Source organism: Hipposideros armiger, unplaced genomic scaffold, assembly GCF_001890085.2.
Source record: "Hipposideros armiger isolate ML-2016 unplaced genomic scaffold, ASM189008v1 scaffold_876, whole genome shotgun sequence".
In the NCBI taxonomy this organism is placed as follows: Eukaryota; Metazoa; Chordata; class Mammalia; order Chiroptera; family Hipposideridae; genus Hipposideros; species Hipposideros armiger.
This window is the reverse complement of record NW_017732226.1, coordinates 445662-464967: the sequence shown is the minus strand read 5'-3', so window position 1 is coordinate 464967 and position 19306 is coordinate 445662. Positions and strand designations below refer to the sequence as shown.

General features: G+C 32.9%; 1 protein-coding gene across 1 annotated transcript in view; it reads left to right on the top strand.

Moving 5' to 3' along the window:
* Positions 1 to 19306, top strand: part of PCDH15 (protocadherin related 15) — a gene marked incomplete at its 5' end in the record, with an annotated part of 518446 nt that overhangs the window by 97769 nt on the left and 401371 nt on the right. Inside the window, 2 exon segments of the mRNA XM_019629964.1 lie at positions 8836 to 8996; positions 18671 to 18826. Coding sequence (XP_019485509.1) covers positions 8934 to 8996; positions 18671 to 18826 — 219 coding nt within the window.

The following is a 19306-nucleotide window of genomic DNA, read 5'->3' as shown; positions in this document are numbered from 1 at the left end:
TGACCTTCTCTGCAGCACAGTATGCTTATTTATCTAATGAAATGTGCTGGATGACAGTCTACTTCACATGATTTTTCTTTCAAAAATATTACTTATATATATATATATATATATATATATATATATATATATATATATATATATATATATATATATATATATATATATATATACTATCAATGCTAAATATATCTACTAAATCAGAATTTGTATTTCTAACAAAATTCCTGGAAGATTCATATGCATATTAAAGTTGAGAAACACTAAGAGAAGGAGTTGAAAAGCTCAGGATGATGGAAAAGTAAAATGGATTTATTTTTCCACTGGAGCTATTGTGAATAAGCTATTAGAAACTTTTGGAGCAATTCTCTGTGGCAGTTAAGTGCATGATAGTGGACTCATATTACTGAACATAGGACAGACACTTTTGGATACTGTGGGCTAGTCTTGTGACCATGTGTGTGACCATGTCACGATATGTGATAGTATGAGGTTAGTTTTCCAACTGTAATCCAAAACACTCGAAACTCAGAGAAAATGCAAACATTTATTTTTATGACGAATTTTATCATCTTTGAAATTTATATAAAGTCTTTCTTAAATAATGCCTTAACATTATTATGGAAGCGAATTTGGGGAGCAAAATTTATTATTTGTTTTTAACCTCAATAAATTGATGATTAATATAATTTACTGGATCTTTTTTAATTGTGGAAAAAAAACCCCACTTTTCTTAATATGACTATAATAGTTAACCAAATGATGGTGATGAAAATGATCCTGAAGAAATGAAGTCTAAAATAATTCATATTAGTTTCATTGAGAAGTATGATCCCACATATCCCATTATAAGTTTTATATACAACATAGTAGGAATTAGAAAACCTATGTAATTTACTAAGCTGAGGTGTGACTAAAAAAGCTAACTCAGGGATATATTAGAATAGCTCTTTGATAACTAAATAATATAATTCCAGGGAAACTTAGCATTATATATCTTTAAAAGAACAAGTCATCAATTGTCAGCTTTATTATTGTTTGTTTTTAATATTTTTTTAAAGCTATCGTATTCATGGAAAATTTGACATGAATACAAAGAAAAAGGTCTGAAAGCTCTAGAAATTAGATTATGAGTTTCCCAAACCTGGGGTGATACACAAAGATACCTGCAGGAAAAGTCAAGTCCTAGTCTACCCATTGCAGCTTGACTCCGGTATCAGTTAGTGTCCCCCAGGACATTCAGGTGAGAGCTTTTCAAGTGACCCACCTGCCGTAATTCAAACTTGTGGCCCCACTATGCTCCTTCTCTACCTTTTGTCTGAGTATGTTGATCTTTCCACTCTTCCAGTTTGATTTTCCTTCTAATTACATGTCTTTTGTTTATACTGATCTCTGTACCCAGCATTATTTTAAGATCTTCTTTGGGTGCTTAGAAATTTGACCAGTTTTCAAAATGTTTTTGTTTTTGTTTTTAGTTTTTATTAAATTTACTGGGGTGACATTGGTTAGTAAAATTACATAGGTTTCAAGTGTACATTTCTATAATACATCATTTCTATATTGCATTGTGTGTTCACTACCAAAATCAACTCTTAGAAAGTTTATTTCATTAGTAGTTACAAAGCATATTAAATTAAATTTGCTTAGCTGGATCAGCTTCTCGTATGATGAGCCTATCTTCCTATATGTGCTATAGTATTTTTTTAGGTTTATGTTATCTAATATAACTATATTTCCTCAAAATAGTATTGAGGAAAACACTATAAAGAAGTGCTCTTTTTTAGAAAAAAATGTAACATTTGAGTGCGTTTTTGTCTATTAATCAAACTGAAGCTTATTTACTTTTCTGTTATAGAGACATTGTGACAAATTGCTGTCTTAATACATGTCTGCTTTTATGCAGAGCAGCAAAGTCTGATTGATCACATAATATGCAAAATATGTCCTCCAATTAACTGATTGCTTCCAGGGGCTAATTACCTATTGAAATAAAATATTTTGCTGTGATGTCTTTCTAATTGACATTTAGTATAGTCATAAAATCCTCATATTTTATTCTTTACTACTATTTCTCATTAAAGAACCTTGCCTTACTGTTTATGCCATTTGTTTCTTTGAATGATTTTAAGGTAAGAAAAGAGATTTAACTTTAGAGTTATGACCACTCAGGATTCTCCAAGGTACTGGAAAACCACATTGTTATTGTACAAATTGGCCTATGGAGTAAAATATTTGCAGTACTTATTGGAAATTAAATCTGAAATTAGAAATGAGAGAAGACTATAATGTGACCTCTCTTGCAATCTAGAATATAAACCCCATTTGAATCAATCAGAAACTCAGAAAATACAGAAAACAACTGAAGTTTTTGGAAAATACGTTCATTGTTTTGCTACTACCATTAACTTTGCTCCTATTTCTTTTTATTATCTCCTCTCTTTTACATAACTCTTTCTGTGGTCCTTAATTAAATGAGGTGATTTTGCTTCTTTATTCTTTAACATGTGGAGTGTTTCCATATAGAAAATTGCTTGGGTTTAAGTACAATTTATTCAAATGGTACTTTAAAAATCATAGTTATAAATACAACTTATAAATTATATTATTCTTGTAATAACTGTAGGATACTAGTTTTCAAAAAGAGAAAATACCTTTATTTGTTTTCTATTAATATTTTGTTAAGTCATAAGTTTAACAAACTTAATTCCTCTACACTGTTAACTCTGTGCAACCTTTAATAATTGAACTGTAAAATTTCAAATTATGTTTAAAATTTGATGTAAATTCTTTAAACATCTAAAAAGGTAGACGGACATACCCAACAGCCTGGTTCCCTATATGGTTAAGTAGCTTTCAATCTAATCACTCATAATATAACTGTATTGAATTGAATTCTTCAAACATTGAGATACTGATTAAAAGTTTAGTCTAATATATTTTATTTTAAATCACATCTCTAGCAACAGTGGAAATTACCTAAGTTGAAATTTCACTAAAGAAAACAAATTTACACTCTCAAGTAAAGTTTTATGATCATTATATTGCTAGAGATTTGATTTATTGTTAGAGTTGAAGAGCAGTGTAGGATTCAAAGTTTCTCATTGATCCTAACGGAGCTGTGGGTTAAGAAATGGAGCCTTTTCAAGAAGTTCTTAGCTTTCGCCTTTTTAAATCACTCAATCCCTCATACACATTTTAAAACAATATCTCCAATGATTTTTGTTTTTCTAATTGTCTAACTGTCAAGGTATTTATATCAATTTCTGAAAAAAAAGTTAATGATAAGGAATAAAAGAAACCAAAAACCTTTATTATTCAAGTTTTATACCTTTATGTCTGTGTCATGCATACTATATAACCAATCATATATCATGAAATAAAAATCGTAAGTGAATAACATGTACGTTAAGTAATATAAGGAAGTACACTTGAACAAAGCTGCCCATTTTGTAATGGTTCATTCTTTTGAAGTAAATGAAATATACATTGTAAACACCAACATAGTTTTGCAAAGCAATATATTTTTAATTTTTCTAAGTTTTTGTTTAACCACCCTTGACAGGATTGGTATCATTTTCCAACTTTAGCAAGCGTGACATGTGGTGAATATATCCCTAACATTCAAATACGGCCCAGTCAAAATTTGTATTTTCTTTATGAAGTTTCTGTACACACATACAATTTCTTTCCTATGCGTTTACCAACTAGTTACTAGATACAACATGAAAATATGCATAGCTACAATGGATAGTTCATATAATTGTAAACCAAGATGTGTGAAAAATCAAAGTAGATAGACTACTTCCAGGAAAGTCCTGCAATGTTTTGATTAAGAAGATTTGAGCATGAGAAGAGTTTTACTTAGCCTGTGAATTTTGGAATTTAAATTTTACTCAACAACAACTCTATAATGGCCATGTTTACTGTTTAATTTCACTGAAGAACTACATCACCACTACATTTTTTTCTTTTTATGTTTTTAATATTTTTAATCAAATACTGAACATTTGGAAGCTTTGTTTATGGTGTCATTTACATGGAGTGACATGCAAGAGAAAGCAGTGGATGCTCTGGCTATATGATGTAGCTGAATATTCTTCTAGTTGACTTAAACCAGAGAAAGATTGTTTGAAGAAATTTTATGCAATATTGGTTATACACATTTGAATAATTAATTATTTTATAGACATGAGTAGTGGGTTCTGTGCACAGAATGATTTTATTTATTTTCATATTTGGAATGAAGCCCAAAAGCCACCTATTCTCTCTCCCTGTGGAACTTACTCTTTCAGGTTCATTGAGTGAGGTTAATTAGAAAGGCAATGAATGCCCCTCCCTACCGCCACCTCCCCAGAATTTTAGAAAGTAAATCATGATGTTATAATTGCCTATTTAAAGAAGCAATTAACTTGCAGGAAAATATTAAACATCCAATTATGATTTATATCATATATATGTTTAGCTCCTATGATATACATACATATATTATATATGATCTTTGTGTGTATACATGTGTGCAAGTGTGTGTGTGTGTGTGTGTGTGTGTGTGTGTGTTTATAGGTCCTAATAGAACTGAACATATGCTGGTGATGAATACAAAAATGTTCAATTTGAAGATTACTGCTGGTATGAATTTGTTGAAAAAGGCCTTTTTCTTGCCATCAAATCTAATTTGATTTTCTATGAGAAATATCAAATTTGTCTGAGGTTAGGAAGTGGAAAAAGTAGGTTTCACTCCCTAGTAACAGCAGGCCTGGATGGATTGCCATCAGTTGGAATGCAGTGTAGAAAAAAACTGGCCATTTTTCACAAAGGACTCTCTTTACAATTTTATCTAGAGCAAGCATTTTCTCACTACCTTCGAACGTCCTAGAATGATTCTTTTTGGGTTAAAATCTTTTGAGTCCATATTATTCCAGATATCTTGCCATACCTATGCATTAACCAAACATGAAAATGCTAGGTTTGTGACGTGAACAGGAGACTTGATTTGTAAAAACTTCTGGGACATAAAGTTAAGTCATTTTGCTTTCGCTTCAAATGCTTTCCCTTCCAAAAACAAACTTAATAACATCAACAACAAAAACTATAATTCACATTTATCAATCCCTTATTTTATACCAGGAATTGCAATCAGTACTTCACATGTGTTTATCTCATTTAGTCATCAGAGCAACCCAGCAGGCTCTTTTATTAATGCAAATTACCTTATGCACATTGGAAGTAGGGGGATGAAGTAGGTACAAGGAGGAAATTGTATTGATTCCTAAATTATTTTACATTCTATTTGCTTTGAAATATTCTGCATAAACTTTTTTCATAATTAAAAAGAAAGGCTTAGCTATGTAAGAAAGTCTTATGGAAAAAGCTGAAAATCTACTGCAGCACTTCCTTTAGTACAAATGGAGTCTAATGTATTGGCTATGATTGGTAATATGTACATCTGGAAAAGCCATGGGTACAGATAAAGGAGCTTCAAAGTTATTTCTCTGAATTAAAACAATAGATTAATGAAGAAAGCTAAAGGCTATATCAAATTTTCAATTTTGATGAAAAGGTCTCTATTTAGAAACAAATGACTCTCAATACCTATTTCTTGAAGGAGGAAGCACAAATTCCAATATTTTAAGATGTAAAAGATCGACTGACTATGACACTTGGTGAATTGTCATTGAATATTTAACTTTGCTAGTACTTTTTATTATGATTGTGGTTGTTTTAGTATTTATTAGTGCTCTGGATACAAGAACACAAGTTTTTTTTCAGGTATGTACATAGGATGTTGTAGTAGAAACCCAGTTTTATTGTGGTACCAATGTTGTAGAAGCAGGATATTGAAGGTGAGTGGGGTAATCTTTCCACTTTCTCATAGCTGGGAAATGGTGGATCCAGGATTGGATTCTAAGTCCATCAATTTCAGGCCCAGGTCTTTTAACTTCTATGGTATGACTATCAAGCTGTGTTTTATCCCTTTTTCCTGATTGCAACCATTTATTATGTCAAAAGTCAACTTTTATGTAACAGGAATCCTATTCTGTGTAGCACCTATTCTACAAGGCAGGTCTCTTCAGGGTTAACACCTGTTCATGAATTGATCCCTTTGTTTTCATTAAACATTATCTCTTCACCTCTAGTAATATTCCTGGTTCTGGTACCTCTCTAACAATAACAGAGCCATCCAGCTTTCTTATTAGTGCTGCATAGTATATGTTATCTCTTTATTTTTAATATATCTGTGTGTTTATATTTAAAATATACAGAGCTAGGGATAGGAATGGAGTTTAAACATTACATGGAAGAGGTTAAAAAGGTTTAACTGGAGAAAGGGAAAACTGAAAAGAGAAAGAGAGAGAGAGAGAGAGAGAGAGAGAGAGAGAGAGAGAGAGAGAGAGGAAGCAAAGGGACTATACTCGCCCATTGTGCCCATATATTCTGTTGGGCAACTATTATACATACCAGCATTGTCTCAGAGCACCAGCTGTCCAGATCTGGAAACCCTTGAACCTGTGGGAAGATATAATCCCCACCGCTGGGATGGAAATAGAGGAAGAGCTCATGCTCAAAGCTAACCTCAGCTTGGGTGTCACCCATTGTGTTGGGAAAAGGGTGGAGGACAGGGTTGTTCAGGCAAACCGGAGTGAACACCTATATTCCTTTTTATGGGGGGGGAAATATTGTTCCCTGCATCATGTCTCTCTTAGGCATGCTGTCCTCTATCTTCTCCAAACTTTTGGTCCAAATTTTCATGATATGAAAATGGAGAGATTTTTGGCAATATGAATTGCAAAGTTTGGATATTATGAAGTATTATAAAAATATTCTGGTGAAAGAAAAGCAAAGTTCTTTTTCATCACACTAGTGCTGGAAACACTTTTTTTTTTGAGTTTTCATCATTGAAGAATGCAGGGGTGAGGAAAGAGCAATGAGAAAATCATTTAGATCACTTTATAAAACTAAAGATGTATATATTAAATAAAATATAATCCCAGAAACAAGTGTTTTATTTTCACTGATGTAATAATTGCTAAAATAACTATGACAATTTTCTTTAGTTATAATTCACCTGCATTGTAAAGGAGAGCTCACTACCCCTTTCCTGCATGGTGTGTATATGTATTATAGAAAGTTCTGCTGTTATTGTTGTTATGCACCATTAAATCAAAGCACAAACATTCATGTGAGTTGACATACTCATTCTACATTTCTTTTTATTTGTATTGATCAGAAAATAGAATTCCTTTTAACTTATTAATTGCATATTGAAATACAGACCAAATAATTTTTCAAAGATCAGTTGTGTGAAATATTTGTAAACGAAGGTGCATTTGCGTCTTTCACGTATTCATAGGTCAGGAAATGCCATCGTTATCCCATCTGTACTTTGGATGTATTATCTGTAGGTTATCCATTTGACATTTCAGTGGAAAAAAATGATGGTAGGATAAGTTTCACTTAATATTTACACATATATGTACTAGTATGTGAAAAAGTAGAATAAAAAACCTGCCATTTAAAAAATTATGTGTATGTGAGAATATGCATGTTTAAACATTATTTAGATTTATTGTTACAAAAGAAAAAATGGTTCCTTTAAACATTCACTAGGCAGATAGAGCTCATTAGCAATATGTTAAAGAAATGGTATAGATGATGATGATGATTATGATGATGATGATGACAACAATGATGATCAATTTGGTGGGAAAATCTTCCTAAGAGAACCCCCTTTTATTTGTAATTATCTAGTGATATAGCATTTAGGCCATTTTGTGCCTTAAGGAAATGCAGCAGCTATATTTTGCATGATTATTTTTCAAGCTAGATTCATTTTTATGGGTTATCTATATATTCTTATGTGCTATCCTAAGGCAATGAGATCTCTAGATATATGCCGTTTATCCTAATGCCTTCAGGAGGGTACATTTTTTTATTTTCATAGCCACGTCTCTTCTATATGCCGTAAGTTTAGTAAAATGAATCAGCTGAAAATGATGGCCCAAAGGTATATTGCATTTTGTTTTGTTTGGCAAAGGGACCGTTGCTCTGTAGGAAAAAAAAAAAAGAATCGAATTGCATTAATGTAAAATGCACGGCATCTTTAACAGAGTGGGGCAGGTTACAGATGTACTGTCTTTCAACTCTTATTCAACAAGTGTCTACAATTGAGTCCACTGAGAAAATAAGAAAGCAAGTATCAAAATGTTACAATGTAACAGTGTGTTGTTCTAGTTGAGTAACCCAGACATGTCTTCAAGAATGGCTTCTATTTTGTGTCTGCACATTAGTTTTGTCTTTCACATTAAGATTTATGTTGTATGGGTTTGCTCTAAGATAAAAGAAAAAAAGAAGCAGCTCTCACCATGGAAGACTCTGCTCCTTCTTTATCTCTTCCTTTCTCTTATTTTTGAGATATCTCTTTTCATATCAGAAGTCTTACTGAGTGAACTGAAGTATCAGCCTCAGTTATTTCAGGCACTTCCTTTCGTTCAGGATAAAATTTGGTGATCACACCGGGGAGAAGAGATGGACGGGGCGGGTAACAGATTTATTTTGTTAAAGGGAAACAAGGACTAGATGATGAAACTCACCAAGGGTTTGAATCCCTGCCTCTCAGCTTCATCTCCCCAAAATATTATTTAGGAATAGCGTAATAAAGGTATTTTTTGCTTTTTTTTAAAAACAGGACTTTTTTTTTCGATCATGCCAGATACAAAGCTGAATATGTTCTGACTTAAAACAGATTTGCAAGTCAGCCAGGGTTTAAGCATATGGCCTTTGTTAAAGAGCTTATATACAAGTGGACTATGTTTTCAAATAACTTTCTTTGGTTTGCAGGTACGATCCTGGTGGATAACTTGCTGATCAAAGGGACTGCTGGAGGACCAAACCCCACCATAGAACTCACTTTAAAAGACAATGTGGATTACTGGGTGATGTTGGATCCTGTTAAACAAATGCTTTTCCTGAACAGCACGGGCAGAGTTCTGGATAGAGATGTTAGTGATTTTCTTTCTTTGTTTCTGTGTGACAACTGTTTAATTTTAAGAAATTAAAATATTTTAATTTAAATATCTGCATGTATTTGTTGTTATGATATCAAATTTTCTTTAGGTAATGTGAGTTTATTGTCTGTGTTAATCAACAAAAGCATTTTTTTTTAACTCCCTGAAAGAAGAATAAGACAGAAAGGGATCAACTGCATCTGAGGGAACCATAGTAGCTACCTTCTAACACCCGGGAAACTCGTCAGATTTCTGAATAAGGAGAAAATAGAATAATCATAGGAGTGGTAACCATGGAGAAGTAGAGTAAGGAATATGATAATTCATGGTGAGGTGTGAACCTGTAACTAGGTGTTGACTTGAGGACAGAGAGTTTGGTGGGAATACTAATGGATAGGTGCTCTTACAAGCAGTAAGCATGGGTTGACGGATGAGTTCGTGGTGATGTGCTTATAGAACTGTAAAAAAACAAAAGGTGAATTACCTGTCAGTGTTCCAGTCCAATCATTCCTGTCCACCTGTTCTCAGGCAGCACAACCTAAATATCTATAGTTATTAAGAAGAGCTAAATTACCAAACCTGTTGAATGCCTCATTTAGAAACAAGTTTACAAACTTGAGTAGATTTATTTTAATGTAACTTTATTCTTATGTATTTGTGATTTAACCTTGAGTATAGAATTGTGTGTGTGTGTGGGGGGGGAGGGGCGTGTTTCGAGACTAGAATTAATTGTACAGGACCTTGGGAAAACTCAAAGAGGACATGTAAACATGCCCACTCCCAAATTTCCAGTTTACGGAATCCAAATATCAGATATTCAGTTTAGTGAAACTGAATCATCTCATTTCCTTGCTTAGCATTTATGATCCACTTAACAATATGCTGTAGAATGCCTGGGCTCTAATCTAGTCCACATTTGAAATTCGAAGTCTTGAAGAGCTTTGTGGTGAGGTGGGCAGCACATTAGACTCTTCCACCAGGACAGGCTGACTTTGTACACTTCGGGAGGCCCATCATGCAGCTGACTAGGCAGGGACGGAAGATGTAAAATGTGGGTAGCGGTGGAGAGTAGGAATGGGACTGTTGGGCTCAACTTAGAGAAAAAAAAAAAAAGTCATCCTTGATGCTGTCCCTAACCTCACCACCACCACCCACTCACTGTGTCCTTTTATCACAGAAACATTCTTTATACCCAAGAGTTTACAGTTTTTGATGGGTGGCTAAAATGGTGTAAAATGGAATAAAGACAGCTGCTATCTTTGAATTTATCTTGTCTTATCTTAATTTAGCTTATCATACATCTTAGTTTTATGAAAACAACCTGGATAATGGCACAAACTGGCAAGCAGCAAGATCCCTCCTGCCCACCCAACCCCCAAGCTGTGTTAATCACAAGCATCCTTTACTGGCTCTGATTAGGTACATCCATATTCAAGTCATGGATTTTATACTATAACATGTTAGGAGAATTATGGAATATTTATCTATTTCAGACCATTTCATTTTATATTTTGTTTCCTCTTTGAAATCATCTCATAGCTGATTATAATAATTTACTTGTTTACTAGTAAATTACTTTCTTTTTGGAACCTATTTTTTTTCTTTATTTAATATTAAAAAAACAAGTTCTAGGTCTGAATTATGAGTACAGAGAAAGCATATCCTTCAGTATAAATAAATGGTATTCCATCTATCTAGCCTATAAAAATGTTTAAATTGTAATTGCTTATCAAAAATTATCTAGTTTTCAAGATAAGTATCTATTTTCTAAGTATTATTATTTTTTTAATTTCTAATGAGGGCAGCATTTATTGGATATTGGCTAAACTGAAACAGTATCATGGGAATACACTTTAAATTGATTTGACCTGAAAGTAATACCTGCAAAAACGTGCACATGTATCATTTAAAGAACAATCCAGCCTTGTTCTTTAATATACTAATGATACATAATTTTCTCTCCATTTAAAATGTTTTTTAGAATTAGTATTGCTCAAGTTAAACTTGCAAAGATAGATTGTAAATTAAGGTGCTGTCAGTGGACACCTAACTGAAATTAGCTAAAGATGGTGAAGTCTTGGTCATCAAAAAAATATTAAAATGTTAAAATGAATATTGCAGGGGAAATTTAAAAAAATATGCTCATATACTTGCAAAGTATTTAACATTTGTCAAATAAACTTGTTGAAATAATAGCAAGTTGTTGAATAGAAGATGCTCTAAACCTTAGTAATATGAGAATTTAAGCCTGAATAGTTAAATAATGTCATGACAAAAGTTTAATGTTGCTATCTTATACAAGTACTCTCACTTGGTGGTGGGAATTAAAATAGACACAGGACTTCAGCTTTCTGGGAGCAGGGGCATTTTGCATCTATTCTTTTTTTCCCCAAATAGCACTTGTGATCATAGAGGAAGGAGTCACTGATGAAACAGTATGATGTTATGCCTTTACCTTCTTTCTTGGAAGCACTAGCTGAGAAAGATTGAGGAAGAAGATGCTTTTAGTTCAAAGCAAAAAATAATGATGTTAAGAATGTCCTCAATATAGAGAATTAAAGTGTGAGGTTAAAAGAATGTGTAATTTTATGTTACAAAATTAAAATGGAGGAGCCTTCAATGAAAGAGAGCTGGGAAAGAAGAGAAAAAAAGGTAGATGGAAATAACAAATGTGAGATAAAGGCCAAATTAAATAGGTACAATACACATTTTAATATATTTTTTAAAGTTTGCTGAGTATTGATGCTTTACAGATAATTGAATGTTAGAGCTAAAAGGAACCTTAAAGTTTTTACTAATTCAATATATATTTTTTTCATAATCTGCTGTGCAATAGATTTAGAGATAGCCATTATTTAAAATTTAGTGCTGTCTATGGTGAAATGAGAAATACAAAGTGATGGAGTGATTTTCTTTTCTCCAAAGCTGAGTGCATTAATTTTATTCTAATATCATGTCTTTTTGCATTTTTAGGTATTAAAATATTCTTAATTTATGTGATCATATAGATCATACGTGGCTGTGTCTTTTTAAATGTCACTTCTTATAAAAATAAAAGATTACTATATGTGAGCCTTCCCATGTTTTTGTGTGTTTTTTGTTGTATTTTACTGTTACATATTCTACTGTTTCACTGCTCTAGTGTACTCCATGTTTAGGTGAAGGAAGTTTAATCTAGAAACTATAAATGAAGTCCCCACAGCTAATTAGCAAGGAAGCCCAATTGCCAGCTGTTTTTCAATATCAGAAACTTCTTGGATAAATGTGTGAGTTGAATTTAAGCAAAAACTTAGAAGTATACCGTATTTGCCGGCGTATAAGACGACTCGGCGTATAAGACGACCCCCTAACATTTCCACTCAAAATACAGAGTTTGTTATATGGTCGGCTGTGTGCGATTTTGCGAGTGTGGTAAAATCGCATAACAGCAAAATCGCATAACAGCCGAGCATACACCCAGCAGCGCTGCTGATGCCTGAACGGTATGTGGAATGAAGTGGGCGGGCATCGGGAGGCCACTATGGCACGGGGCAAGCACTATGGGCAGTCTATCTGAAGTGTACCTGGTGTATAAGACGACCCCCCACTTGGAGGCATATTTTTCAGGGCCAAAAAATCGTCTTATACGCCGGCAAATACGGTAAGTGTAAAAATAGTAAGAAGAGTAGTGTAGAAGAATTATAGAAGTAGTGTATGAAGAAGTAGTAAAAACTTTAAGGATCAGAAGAGTAAAATACTGTAAAGTGTAGATCTGCTAGCTTGTAATGGAAGTCATTGAGATAGAGAAAAACCATACAAGGGTGGGAGGAAAGACAACCTCATGTAGAGAGACTGCTAAATCTTTATATCCAGAATAAACCAAGAAACATTTCTTTGGAGGCTCATTCCATGGCTATTCACCAGTATAAACTTTCTAAGAATCAAGGAAATAATGATAATAGGCTGTAATATACTTTTGGACTTATGAATTTGCCAATAAGTCTTTATCTTTGGGAGATGGAGCCCTTGGTCAGGATTTTGATCCAATCTATGGACTCATTTCTCGGAAAAAAGTTTGTTTGTGCCTGATGATTTGCCGCCAATTTAAAGAGTTTCACTAACTACCAAGGTTACATAAACCCAGTTTGCAAATCTTGCATTGGGTAAATAATCTTATTTTACTTAGTCTCAAATTGTTAGAGAATCTTGTATGTCAAAAATCCGTCACTCTAAATAGAACTAAGAGAACGAATGTGTATTTGCCACATATGTACCTTTTTATCACATCTAAGTAGAGTAACTTTCTGGAATCTTAGTAATTTCTTTAGATATTGGATACCTACCACATTTTCCATAATAGAAAGTAATCTTCATGTGACTTGGAAAATATAAATGTTAATATTACCTCTGATTTCAGTGAAGTTCACTAAGTCCTATATACCTTTGAATTTATATTTTATTTATTTATTTATTTATTTTTTAATTCTTGTGAATTGCTCTTTCTGCTTCCACAGTGCTTTTTGTTTTCCTTCTTGTCTGTTTTGATCACAGGTTAAAGGCTTTTATTCTGAAATTTCTTAACACAATGCCCATATATTTTATGTGAAGTATAGACAGTCTGTTACTGCTAGAAAAGCAGTGTGATAAATCAGTGCTTTTAACCCAAATCTGATCACTACTGGAAATCATGGTTTCATTTAACTGTAATATAATATAAGCTGTGGTGAACATATCAGAAAAAAAGCCCAAGTCAATGGGTGGAGTGTATTTAAAATACCAGTATCACAGATATGAAAAATAGTTTTATTTTAGAAAGATTGTAAATTTGCCTGGACAGAGGAAACTACTTGGTTTTGGGCCACATAGTCTCTAGCCTCTACCTTTCTTTGTGCACGTGGTTTATTTTTCTCCTTGCAGATTAAGTTCCATTGCACATATAATTTCGCTTCCTTGTTTGTTTGGTTTGCTCTTGGCTTTGGCTCTTATTAATGCTCACTCCACTCCAGCTCCCTATAAGCTTTCAGTGCAATGCCTACTATAGCCTGACTATAGTCACTGTGTTTTTTGCTAATTAGTGAAAGAAAATTAAATCAACTATAGCTAGTCACGTGATTGATCCATGTTAAATTGTACCTGCCCTTCGACTTTCTGCCCAGGCTCATATCTATTTAACTACTAAATTTCATACTTTTGTCTCCACCGGGCATCTTGTGTGTGTATCCATTAGCATAACTCTACTACAAGCCCTCTTATTTCTCACTTGTACTTTGGGCTAAACTCCTGATAGTTCTCTTTACCCTGTGTCATGATTCAAACTGTCCTAGATTCAGTGCCTAGAAACAGAGTTCTGAACTTGTCAGTTGATGACTTTTCATTGAAAACTGGCTTATCTGGCCCTTGAGGTTTCCTAGATTGAGGCTGCAACCTATTTCATTTCCTTTTATTTAGAAACATACAGATGCTAATCTAGGAAAACTAATTGCTGTTCCCTAAGCACAATCTTTTTTTTTCTTATTATATATACCTTCTATGATACTCTTTTGAGCCTACACTTTGAAATTACCTTTATTCTTTACCATCAGTTGAATGTTATCTATTATCAAGTTTTCTTAAATTCTACTCTCTACACTATATATTTCCTAATGGTAACGCCAGTATGTAATTTTGTGCTCTAAATTCCAAAGCCTTGAAACTCTTTTTTGACTTGCATTGTAGTGATTTCTGTTCATCTCATATCAGTTTTACAGGATTTGCTTAGCGCACAATGGCCACATCATATTAATCCCTACCCAAATTGAACTTTTCATATCATGAATACAATTAACTGAAATGAATGTTCTTACTAACCATGAAAAATCTACAAATCTATCTAAATATTACATATACCTAATTATATTTTCAAATATGTAATTTCTTCAGGCAACTTCTATAAATACATCATTTATTATGTAAGTTTAATTTGTGGAGGACATTCATAACTCTGACCAGTCAAATTTCCTTTAAATTTGATTCATTACTTAAAAAATCACTTCTCTAATACACTGTATATCATTTCCTATCACTGTCTTCCAGTTTATTTGTGAAATTATGAAGATTTTTCATTTTGTTAAGGCAGTAAGTACATAGAAAAATCATGGGAGAATCCTTTCATTCCTGTGAGGATTTAATAAACTTTGCCTTTACTTTATGAAGAATAAAATCAATTCTTATACAGGTGTGCTAAAAATGAATTTCCCCCCTAAATCATTTAGCCCTTCAAAGACATCGTTTCTAGAAAAACTCAATTCCCCTTACATTGAAGATGTGTGCTATAGTCAGCACTGTAACATCAGTAAATTCACTACAAGAAATTCACTTCGTTTATTGAATCCTAAGTGGTTTTTCTGAAAAAACTCATAACACAATTTTCTATTTTTGTCTTTTTTCTATTACAAAATTCACATATATTTGTTGGAAAGTTTTCTTCCCTTAATTTTTACTCTCAACTCTATTTTTCAAAGATAACCTTTATCTACTGTTGGGTTGTATCATTCCCACACTTTATGAATATTGAAACCTATACACTCATACACAGTAACATAGAAATATGCAAATATACATTCAGAGCATTATGTTAAACATTCACTTTTTATTTCGGAGAAGAGTTTGCATGTCTAGGAATGTATGATTTATGGTTGTTTTAAATAATTACCCTCAATTTATACACAGTTATTTTTTTCTTATTTGTTTCATAAATGAAGCAATTTAAGAGAATTAGAGAAGATAAATTTTCCATAACTTATTTTTGCCACCAGTTATGAAAGATAAACCAAAATTTCCCTAATACATTCCTAAGCATTTTGGAGTCCTTAAATTCTCACTAAATGACTTAGTAGAACTGTGCTTGATATATTCATGACCTTCTTATACAGCAGAATAGAATCTCTTCCAACATGAGATTACAGTGTGTGTTATGTATTAGCTATAGGGAATTCTTGTCTTCAACATGATCCATGATGGTTGGAATTTATTGCAAGCTAAGCGCTATCCATAGCACTAACAGTTGTATAGGGAGCTAAAGTTGAGAGTGACAAGAGTTCCAGATGACCTGGTTATATCTAATTTATGGGCACTTAGCAGAACAAGTGGGCTCAGTGCATCATGTATTTGATCCTCTACTTGGAAAGATTGTGACCTTCCTATCCTGGTGCTACCACTCAATATAGAATTAGAAGTTGAGATGAAATGGTTTTATCGGTCTCTCATGTGATATTTAGAAGACAAATAACCTTAGAAGACATGATTCACCTGATTGTCTTCTAAAAGGTGTGCCAAGGGCTAATAGTACAAGTATTTATTCTGTTTTTTACTTGCAATTGAAATATGCAGGACTTTCCTTAAATATCTATTAAAAGAAACCCTTTAAAACTGGTATAATAAAGATGGAGGTCATCTAACTCAAATTCATTCCAGAATACTTCTAAGACCTAGTCTTATTAAGTGATCATTTAGCCTCAAGCTTGCACAATTATGGGGCTTGCTTTATAAGATAGTCCATTCTCTTCTGTAGAGGTTTGGATTAACACAAAACCTCTACTTATGTTGAAAACATGTGCTTAGGAATACTGGTATCCATTGCTCTTATTTTTGCTCTCTGGACTACAATGAATAAACTAAAAGATCAGTAGATATTTTCACAACAACTAATCAGATGTCTGGCAAATCTTGTGTTTTTCAGCTTAAACATCCTCAAATTTTATCACATATTTCATGGTGTTCAGATTTCATATCTTATTTGTTCAGAAAATGGAGCTTATTAAGTTCACCTATTTGCACATCTGATATGATTAATGAATATGAAGTCTGTATTATTTTTCTAGCAGCTCATTTACAGTGTTGGCATATAAACACATCTTTAACACATCAACATTTCACAAGTATATTTTCACATTAATATTTGTAGTCATTTATTATATTTGGGTAATTAAGTTGTTTTCTCCTATAAATAAGATGACTGAAATTAAGTTATTCTGACATTAAAATGTTTGAACCTTTTCTTTTGTTATGAAATGTATTGTCTATCCTTCTGAGCCTTGTGACAGTCACAGATTTTATGCACATGACTTTAATACCTTCGATTTTGTCAGTGTTTTAAAGTGGAATGGGGTAGATTCTAGAACACAGCTATATGGCACATCTCTAGAGACTTTGCTCCACATGTTAATGATGCTTCAATTAACTTCTTGGGCATAATTATTCAACCAGATACAAATCAATCCAACTACCTTTGTCTTTATTGGCTGTCTAAATATCTTGAGATTAAACAATACTTGCTTCTGTTTAGACATAGTCTCTACAATATTCTTCTCATTTAGAAATGTGGCCTATCCTAGTTTCCAGTAATCATTGCTATATTTTTAAATTGGTTTTAATCCACATATTTAATAATTTAGTATCCAGGATTAGAAACTTGTATTTTATAGATAACACGTTTTTCACTTTTTTGAAAATTTAGCTTTTTATAAATAAAGAAAAATACTTTATATCCATTTTGTGTTAATATGTGCCTAGCACAGAGTAACTTCATAGAATACTTACAACGACTTGATCATAGCAGTGTTTATTATTAACTCCATTTGTAGAGACAAGCCACCTAAGCACGACAAGATTTGGTGTCTAGATCATATAGTTAGTAGATTATGGAACTCAGTCCGGAAGCCAAGGAGTTTGACTCGGGTAGTACATGATCATCTGTTCCAGACACAGTGCTGGTTATTGGGTAGAGAGATTCAGTAATGACCGAAACAATACCCCAGCTCTTGTGGTGCTTCTAGTCTTGTGAAAGGAGATAAACTAAAACAAATATATAAAATATGTAATATGCCAAGTGATGGATGAGAAATGCAATAAAGAAAATTAAATAGTGAAGGGAGAAATTGAAAGGAGAGAGCAGGCAAGAGCCATGGTGTTATAGATGGGGTAGTAAGATCAGGTCATTCTGGGAAAATGATATATTTAGAGAGAAAATTTCATAAGCTTGAAAAATAATTTTAAAGTCACCAACATACATTTTATGGTGTCAATAGCCTGATGCTAGAGTCAAAGAGATGCAGGCATGCATCCCAACTCTGCAAGCCCCTAATCATGGGACCTGAGTAAATAAGTATGTTCCCCTTTGATGAGCTTTTCCCCTTCAACAGATTTATAATAAAAAAATAATTATGCAATATAGTGCATGTTTATGTACAGAATGCTTATTGAAGTATCATTTCTTGATATAATGACAAAAATTAACAGCATAAAACACCTCATTATAACTTTTACTTAGACAAATTACACTGCAGGCTGATAATGGAGTGGGTACTGTTAAATCACACAATGTAGCTTCACAGTAATATACTCTAAAATGTTATCGTGACTCTGTACTTACAAACATGGGATGATATCCACTCTATGTGTGTGTAATAGGTGTAGGATTTTTTTTTCATTAACGCATTGTTTTTATAAATTAGAAGTTCATATCACTGCTTCTTCAATCTTGTCTTCTCTTGCCCTTAAAATAGTGCAAGATGAATCAATTTTTGTAGGTGATTATCATTTATGGATGGACAAGCATAGAGAATTTTATTAAACAAATAAGTGCTTTGACAGGAATAAGAGGCTTTGGTTTCAATTATTATTTGTTGAAAGTTCCAATTTCTGCATTGCAGCCACCCATGAACATACACTCCATCGTGGTCAAAGTCCAGTGTGTCAACAAAAAAGTGGGCACTGTTTTCTACCATGAAGTTCGAATCGTGGTGCGAGACAGGAATGACAACTCCCCCACGTTCAAGCACGAAAGCTACTATGCAACCGTTAATGAGGTCAGTGTCTATGTACTCTCCCTTTGTGCCCTTCCCTTTTTATTCCTATATGTAATTAACTGTATGCTGTAAATGTTTTGAAATGGGTCCTTTATAATAATAAGCTTATGTGTTTAGAAATACCATGAAAACATTTTAGGGAATAGTGCTTTAGAAGAAATAAGACCTGGATGACTTCTGATAGGATTTTAGGAATTCACTTTGCTATAGGAAAATTTTGATTTATTTACAATAATGAACAAAACATTGATTCTCATTTTCATCTTGGAAAGTTTAATGCCTTAATCCACATGCATGCTTACTGAGGCTCAACATTTATTTATTCTCATTGTAAGTTGATGAACTGTTTCTTTTTATGTTTGTATTATTTTTATATATCTCAAGTGGTAGCAATGATTAACTACAGAAAGAAAGTATTTATTTAAGATTCTATTAAAGTTATTTCCTCAATTTAAAATTCACATTTTGTCATATTAATAA